This window comes from Sodiomyces alkalinus (assembly GCF_003711515.1).
Source record: "Sodiomyces alkalinus F11 unplaced genomic scaffold SODALscaffold_4, whole genome shotgun sequence".
NCBI classification, from domain to species: domain Eukaryota; kingdom Fungi; phylum Ascomycota; class Sordariomycetes; order Glomerellales; family Plectosphaerellaceae; genus Sodiomyces; species Sodiomyces alkalinus.
In genome coordinates this window covers 1,992,819-2,001,610 of record NW_021167082.1, presented here as the reverse complement: position 1 = coordinate 2,001,610, position 8,792 = coordinate 1,992,819, and the positions used below count along the sequence as shown (strand labels likewise).

General features: G+C 47.7%; 2 protein-coding genes across 2 annotated transcripts; one reads left to right on the top strand and one right to left on the bottom strand.

The window, feature by feature from the left end:
• Positions 1–3,835: 3,835 nt before the first annotated feature.
• Positions 3,836–6,125, top strand: SODALDRAFT_339739 (C-4 methylsterol oxidase; the record flags this gene model as incomplete). Its single annotated transcript, XM_028612879.1, has 4 exons — positions 3,836–3,856; positions 5,101–5,172; positions 5,272–5,415; positions 5,472–6,125. 4 exons carry the CDS (start codon positions 3,836–3,838, stop codon positions 6,123–6,125), a joined length of 891 nt encoding a protein of 296 aa, XP_028467213.1.
• A 438-nt stretch (positions 6,126–6,563) lies between these two features.
• On the bottom strand, positions 6,564–7,770 carry SODALDRAFT_332847 (transcriptional coactivator/pterin dehydratase). The gene is made up of 3 exons (XM_028611816.1): positions 7,243–7,770; positions 7,098–7,160; positions 6,564–6,948 (listed from the first exon to the last, which is right to left on the bottom strand). The coding sequence occupies exons 1-3, from the start codon at positions 7,519–7,521 to the stop codon at positions 6,691–6,693; spliced, it is 600 nt and encodes a 199-aa protein (XP_028467212.1). The 5' UTR covers positions 7,522–7,770; the 3' UTR covers positions 6,564–6,690.
• Positions 7,771–8,792: the final 1,022 nt, after the last annotated feature.

Here is an 8,792-nt window from a genome sequence, read left to right as displayed (position 1 = left end):
ATAATACGTATCTTTAAGGTCTAGCTTAGTATAGTACTACACTAACGATAACCGATCTAGAATTTCGTGGATTAGGGGTAAAGGAGTACGGTCCTTAACGGTCACCTTATTTAACCCTCTATAGTTAACATAGAGGCGTAGCTTACCGCCCTTCTTAGGGATAAGTAGAATAGGGGCACCGGCCGGGCTAGTAAATAGTCTAATCCATCCCTTTATAACGGCGTCCTATAGGTATTAACGCAGCACTTCTAATTTCTAAGCAGTAAGGGGATAAATAGGACCGTAAAGAGGCATTTTCCCTTCCTCCACCTTAATCGCGTAATCCTATCGCTAGTGTATCGGCAGCCGTCCGGCGTTTTCGACGTTAAAAACGTTAGCGAAATCTTAATACTATCCCGGTAGCGTAGGGGGTTTCCCGGCCTCTAAGAATTTATCTCTATATCCCACTAAAGGGTTTTCTGCTAGGCCGATATAGCCGATACGTAGGCCCCGCGTGGAACCTATATAGTTTAGGGTAAGAATAGACTTAGCTTATCTAACTACTCTACGCAGCTCTCTTAGGGATATAACTATACTAAGTTCCGCGTAGGATAAAGGATAAGTCCATGTGCTATACTGCTAATTAACGTTAGGGTTAACAGCTATAAGCTATAGTCTTCCTAGGAGTATACGGGCGCCCTAGGGATTAAACTGTATAACGTAGAACTCGGCGCGCTATACTCTCTTCCGACCCTAGTAATCGGTAGTAATGATAATTCTATAGAGGGACCTAAGAGTTATCTTCGTTTATCCCTCCGTAATCTAGGATACTAGGATCGGGGGCCCCTCGGGAACCTAACTAGGTCCTAGAAGGGACTGATCCAAAATGTTAATATCAGCGTCTCCGTTAAGGAGAGCCGATATCTACACCTATTCCCTACCTCGGCGAAGGGATATATATACCTTTACCGGTATAGTAGTGGTAGAGGGGGTTACTCGAGGTAGGTATTATCCCTAGGGCACCTTACCCGTGACACGGCCGACTATAGGATATAATATGGATACCGGTTAGGTATTCGGGTTACTATTACTTAAGCATCGCTTAGTATAAGGGCTAAGGCATATAGTAGTATAGTGCCCCTTTTAGTTATAGTTATAGTAGGTAATAGAATCGAGGTGCGATAACGGTCTAGGGCGTATAGGGTAACTAGGAGTAGAGGCCGGTATAGATGCAGGGGCAGACGAAGGGATAGGTGCGGGAGTATAAGCAGGGGCAGGGGCACGCAAGCGGAAACGATATTATTAGGTAGCGGACAGAAATCTATCCGAGCAACGGCTAGACTATCGGTAACAATTAAAGCCTTAGCCCTATAACAGGCCGGGGCCAGGTCTTAGTAATCCTTAAGAACCCCTATAAACACTATATAGTCCTAAATAGGTAGGAGAACCCTTATCAGTACTATCTAAATCCTCTACTAGTCCGGGAGCTCGCCCGGCAGTTCCGACTCTAGGGCTTCCTACTATTATATAAATTTAGCGTAAGACTCCCCCTCTCTCTAGGAGGAGATAGACTCACTCTGGATCTATACCGCCACCTCCCGTAGGCGGGTATCGTTATCGTTAACCTAATAGGATAGCTAGGCCTATAGGGCGGCCCAGGTAACTCTATTAGAGTCGCTATCATACTTATATCGTAGTTTAGCCTACTAGCATTCCTTAAAGTAATAGGGGAGGCACGATATAACGAAGTAGTTCTTCGTAGCGTCCGTAGGAAAGGATTAAGAATCCAGGTTAAACCGCTAGTTAGTTTCCTAGATAAACGTGCGATACTTAGCCTAGGATACACTATCCTATTTAGGTAAGGGGAAATTAAACTTAGCTTAGGTGGTAGACCCGTGTATAGATAACGTCGTGGATATATCGTGGGCCTACTAGGATCCCAATGGGGTTACGATAATATAACGTTAAGGCTTAGCTATACGTTGGTAAGTAATATCGACGGGGCTAGGATTAATAGCGGGATAAATAGCGGCTATAACGGTAATAATAACGGTAATAATATCCGCCTTAAGCTTAGCGAGATAAGCGAGCTTACGCTTATAGTAGTTCTATGCCTTTATCCACTTAATGCGTTCGTCTAATTATTCCTCTACTAGCGTGGTTAGGTTAACGGTTACGTATAGGGGCATGTTAGGGTTATACGCGGGTCCTATTATAGCTATAGAAGGGACGGGAATGGTAATAGGGGCAGAAATAGTAGTAGGTACGGGAATAGGAGCGGGTATAGGGGCAGGAATAGGTACCGGTACGGTAGCAGAAATAGGAGCCGTGTTAGTTCCTAGCGTGTCCCCGTCGTATTCCTCGTTAGTATCTTCTATAAAGGCGGTTTTGCTATCGCGGAGCTACCACTTAAACTAGCTAGTAGCCTTGTCGAAATCGAAGGTAGGATTCTTTATTTCGTGATAATTAGATATCTTAGTAACTCTCCTTAACGGTCTTCGCGCCCTTAAGGGTAGAGCGATTAAAATATTAAATAGATAATCGTAAAGAGTAAAAAGGTAGGGTTAAGTAAGGAAACAGGTATAATTATAATAGGATTATAATAGGGTTAGAATATGGGTATAGCTAAAGAATCAGATTAATCGCTAGCCTCCCTCTTCTAAGGGGAGGCTCCTCCGCTCCTTAAGACTACGCTTCGCTACTCCTCGAGGACTACTTTATTTACTTCCTCGAGGGCTACCTTATTTACTTCGAGGGACTATTCTATCTACTAGTATAATAACTACTTTATTTATACCTCGAGGGGTCTTAGACTAGGCACGCCTAGACCCCTATAGGTTCACACTAGGGACCTATTATAACCACTGCTACAGGCACCTAATATAACGCTAGTATAGTTAAACGGATATCGTAAACGGATATCTACGCCTAAGCCTAGGCTATAGCCCTATATAGTGGTATCGGCCCAGGGCAGCCATGGCTATATTAAGACGGGAGCCCGGTCTCGTCTATACGGGAACCCGTCGTGGTCCTATTATATACCCGGCCTCTATCTCCTAAGTAGGGGCACCTAATATTAGCGTGGTACCTCGAAGAATAGAGAATAATAGGGGAATATATAAAAAATACAGTTATACTGAAAATATCATATAAAAAGGGTCCTTATATCATAGGTGGGTTATAAGTTATTCCTTTTTTTTACTTATTAATGTTTCTCAACAAGTTAGTGAGATTATCGAACGGGGCCTTAGGGACCTAATAAGTTTCGCCTCAACCCAGCGCCACTTCTAGCGCCGGATCTTTCTATACATACCTACGGAGTATTATTTCGATGAACTGTTCTGTTCAAACTACGTGTATTATCTTGTGGCGGTACTTTGCTTAGAAATGACATTCTACGGTTAGAATTGCAACGCCGGCACGACTTATATCTACCTTACTGCCGATGTTTAGATATAGACCAAAGTACACTGTAATTAATATCGCTTGACCTACCCTGTACTTCTGACTGTAGTACTACTACTCACGAAATAAATAACCCTACCTTACGGAGAATGGAAGTCGGCCTGCCTCCGTGGGATGATGACTCTCTACGCGGAACATTTTTTGTCTTGGGAAGAGTCTCGTTAGAGACTGTGTCTCTGACCACCTACCCAGGTAATTCAGTAAGGGCGTATGGAAACGGATATAAGCGATGGGAAGATCCCTCGCACTATTTTGCCCGATGCTTAGTACACAATTACCAGCGTAGATTTCGGATCCCGGCGGGCTTTGAACGATTCATACTGCGTTGAGAAATGAGGGGTCGTTTTGGTGTGTTCTCCCAGTGTTACTCCTTCGTTCGAGCTGGGAAAGAATGGAGTCCCGTTCTCGAAGTGTGAGGCGTGGTCCATCTGCGGGGCCGCTGGTTGGTTCGCCTTTGGCTTCTGGATGTCAACAGGATACGCAGACCACGCGATAATGGGGAAGCATCATCCCATTATGAAGGTACGGAAATTGCTGCTGCCGACGATTGTGTTAAAAGTCCTTGATAGGTACAATAGGTAATTACTTCGTAGTATTACTCCATAGGCACTCGGCGCAGTGGAAGGACCTTCAAGTCAATGGAATGATCGAACGATCCCGTGATATTGTTACCTAGGTACATAAAATCAAAGACCGCGTTGCTCTCGTATTCGGGATGCTCCTGCTGGGGTGCCGCCACGCCAGTGAGTATCTTGTGGCACTACCGTAGCAAGCAAACACTGTCGATTTCTTCAAGAGATGCTTCACTGATAACGGTTATTTCGGACCAGCTTCGGCAACGCAGTCAACACAACCGCATGATGTGAACTCGATGTATTGTCATAGCCTGTCGCACGAATTTTGCAGGTTCACACTTTGCCATCAGGTAAACCGTTGAGGTGGCGGTTTATTACCTAACTGGGCTGTGATACCCAAGTGGAAGGGTCGAAGAGTCGCAGGGCTTTCTAATGACCAGCACCTACCTTACCCTACCTAGGTACCTAGGTATCCAGTAATAATTAATTACACCCTGAAATTCAGTGTCGGACTGAGAATTCAGGGGATTCCAACGCCACGGAAGTCGGAAAGCCCATCGGGGGAAAGTGGCATCATGATCATGCCGTTATGCGATTGGTTAAAATTACAATATCATTATCATCAGGGGCAATAGGTGGGTCCAGTTTGCACATGGATAAATAAGGTACACCTGACCTACGACAACTCGTTGTTCTTTTAATCTCTGAACGAAGTACGTACCTTAGGTAGGTAAGGTGGTAGTCAGTCCCCTTTATCGTATCCGTACGAAGTACTGCCGTACCCATATTTATCCATTTCCTTCCTCCTTTTATTTTTTATTTCAACAGTCGCGTCGTCCTTGGGGTCCTCTTCTTCCGATTCTCTACCCACATTGTTCCCCCTGGACGCTCCTTTCACCCTGCCTTCTACACAAGGGCGAGGGAACTTTTTCTGGTCTCTGGCTGTCATCATGGACTTCACGTAAGTATCCATTGACCTCTTTCCATGCGGCTCATCTCCACGTCCCAGGCCAAACCACTGACACAAACTGCAATCAACAGAAACTCAACAATCGTCTCGGTCGCCCTCAACAAGACCCAGGACTACTTCAGCGTCCTCGATGAGGTGTCAAAATACAACGTGCAACTGAACACTGCCGAACGTCTTTGGGCCGTATGTCGCCTCTCCATCCCGGAAATTTTACCCTGCCCCCGTCTCTCTTGAAGGAAGCGAACGTCATGACAACGCCGACACTGATTGAATCTCCTCTAGGCCTGGTACCTTTGGATGCAGAATGACATACTAGCGACCGGAATCATGAGCTTCGTCATGCACGAGGCTGTTTACTTCGGCCGCAGTCTACCCTTCATCATCGCCGATTTCATCCCCTACTTCCACAAGTATAAGATTCAAGTGGTACGTGTGGCTCCATTGTCTACGTTTCGCGGTGCAAGAGTTGACCCCATGACCAGCAAAAAATGCCCACCCTCAAGGAGCAATGGCAGTGCACCTACGTCGTCCTCCTCTCCCACTTCACGGTCGAGCTCCCACAAATCTGGCTGTTCCATCCCCTTGCTACCTACTGCGGTATGGAATTCGGTGTTCCCTTCCCTCCCCTGTGGAAGATGGCCATGCACATCGCCATCTTCTTTGTGATGGAAGATGCTTGGCACTACTGGTTCCACCGCCTGCTGCACCATGGACCCCTGTACAGGGCCATCCATAAAATGCACCACTACTATTCGGCACCGTTCGGTTTGGCTGCTGAGTACGCGTCCCCGATTGAGGTCATGCTCCTGGGTATCGGAATTATCGGCTCCCCTATCCTCTGGGTTTCCCTCTCCGGCGACCTTCACCTTATCACCATGTATCTTTGGATCACTCTCCGCCTTTTCCAAGCCATTGACGCGCACAGCGGCTACGATTTCCCTTGGAGCCTACGGCATTTCCTGCCATTCTGGGCCGGCGCTGACCACCACGACTTGCACCACGAGAAGTTCATCGGCAACTATGCCTCCAGCTTCCGTTGGTGGGACTACATGCTCGATACCGAGGCTGGTGTTGAAGCCAACAAGCGCCGCCGCGAGAAGAAGCTCAAGGCAATCAAGGCGCAGAAGCAACAGTAGACACACCGTGTCTATGTGTCTGTATGCCCATGTATCGGGATGGCTATAAAGCCGTGGCATCACAGACTGCTGTTTCCGTTGATTGCGGCAACGCAAAATTGGCATCCTGCTGTTCAATACTGACCTCTGCAGAGGTACAGGTCTGTAACAGCAGGCAGGTGAGCAGCGCAGCATTCACACAGCGAAGGTGGAAGGCTGGCACATTATGGAAGGAACTGGTAGGGTAAAAAGAAGTTACCTTCCCAGGATGAGTGATTCAGTGTCCGCTACAAAAGAGGCGGATGTATCAGCAAGGAGCATCTAGCCATGCGTATTATCATATCTATGGGAGCGGCGTTTTGCAAAGGCTGGCCAAGGGAGGCCCCGTGGGCTCTCCTGTTGTACATATTTGGGCTTGCTGGTATCACATGCAACATACTATACTTAATTAATGCAACTAATATGACAGTAAAACACGCCTATTCGGGCCATCCGAACAGTGCACCTAGATACGCGCTTATGAAATATGAGGTTGAAGTCTCCCACATGGAGTCGTCCAGCACCGGATGCGCTCTGTCACAAGGATTTATTGGGGTTTCCTCCCGCAGCAGTCCCCAGCAGCAGAGACTGCCGCACCTGCCAGTTGGCCCATCGCACAACTGGCCTCGTCAGGCCTGTCACCCATGGTGTTTGTCTTCTGATCAACGCTACTTGGACTCGGGTCTTCGATGACCTCGCCAAAGTCCCGGGCCAGGGTGTCACACAGGGCTGCGAGATGGACATCCCGGTCTGAGAGGCCCTTGGGATTGTGAGTTGTCCAGCGGATAAAGGTAGTGTTATAGACCTGCGAGGATCAGAATACGAATGTTTAAGCAGGTACATGGGCGGAGGGGGCCAGGGAATGGAAGCCTGAATATGACACGGCTTGATAATGGAAATGTAGGGGGGGAATGGAAAGGAAAAAAAGTCATATTTGACATGCTTGCCACGCACATTAGACCACTCCGGGTGGTGATTCCGAATCTTGCACTGTAGGCTCACAGCGGTCATAAAATCCTGAGTTGTAAATCATTAGCTCCCGAGTCCCCCATCTGGAACAAGATAATGTGGCGAAAATAGTGGTTGGTCCTCAGCGCACCCATGTCTTCGTGAACGTCTTGAACTTGAAGTTACGCTCCACGGCCTCGCCGTCCTTGGAGAGCGTCCAGCGGCCGCCTGATTCGCGCAGCAGCTTGTCGACGGCCGGACGTAGGGTCTCCGTATCGGCACCTGGCGAGAACTTTGGCGTGGGCGCCGGTGCTTGTTGTGACATTGTGCGGGCGTGTGTGTTGTGGTGTCTCGTCGATGGGAGGATCAGCCTGGGCTGGGCAGAGTAGAGGGTCGGTCGGAGTCTAGGCAGCATCAATTGGAGTCCCATTATCCCGCAAGTAGTTTTACAACGTAGGCAACTCCGAGGTTGTTTGCCTGAAGTCAGATGAGGTGACGCACGATGACTTATTGCGAGATCAGGAGAGAAATGGTAAAGAGCGAGACGGGCCTCTGATAAGATGGGAGCGAAGGAGGGGATGGGCAAAATGTAAACTGCTTGTTAGAAAAGTACTTCAGGAACACCACTGAAATCATCACTCATTCCGGCAATATAAAAGTACCCTGATATCGCACGACGTCAACGTTGGTAAAGAAAGCATTTAGCATTTGGAAGCCGCCCAAAAAAGTGAAGTATGCTGAAACGGCAAACGAACGCTCTCAATTGTTATCAACGAAACTCGTGAAGGCGTCTCTGTACGCACTTATGAGTGTATAATTATCCGGCGATGTCTACGGGAACCTCATTTGGAGAGCAAGGCTGCCGTGTCCCCAGCAGAAAACGATTGACTATTCTTCTCGTGTCATTACATCTACCAGACGAAGAGAAGTGAAGACGGATATCCCTATGTCTTGATGGTAGTTGGTATTCCGCCGCTACCATCGACGACGACACATGGGCTTATCCTACCATGACCTGTACCAATGGCGGCTGCAATCATGGGATGGCTCCCTCACTTCCTGTATATCTACAACAATGTCCAGCCTCCGTCTACGCGTCGATACGGTTCTGATCTTGCCCCGCGAAGACTCAGCTGAAAGATGTTGATGCGGAATGGGACATGGAAAATCACCGGGGCTGGTTCGAGTGTCTTTAGCCTCATCTTCCGGACCCGTGATCATGCTCCAACTTGATATCGAATAATGGAACCTTGGACTGGATGCTGCTACTCATTTCAATAGAAGCGAAGAATTCAACGTCCGTGTGGCCACGTCCAGAATAATGTTGGCAGCGAATTCGAGAAAGGTACTTTATATTACCTACGTGTAGTGTTATCACGAGGTGCCTTATTACGGAGCATTCTAGAGGAATTCCAAATGCAGCAGGTGCCTTGCCCACCGCTGTACGCCGCAATCCATAATACCCCGTACCCCCCCGTATTGCGATTGTTTGCCGACCCCGCCTTGTGAGATTTGCTGACAAATTGAGCTAACACAGTGTTGAAGGTTGTACTTGCAAGATGTCCCGGTCGGTCGTATGGGTAGCTGTGAACTTTCCCCGTATCGCCGTGGAAAAAAAAATATAGGAAAAGGAAAAGAGAAAGTGACAAGAATTGGAATATAAACTATCTGTATTCGTAGAGGCTCCCGAATTCTCAAGCA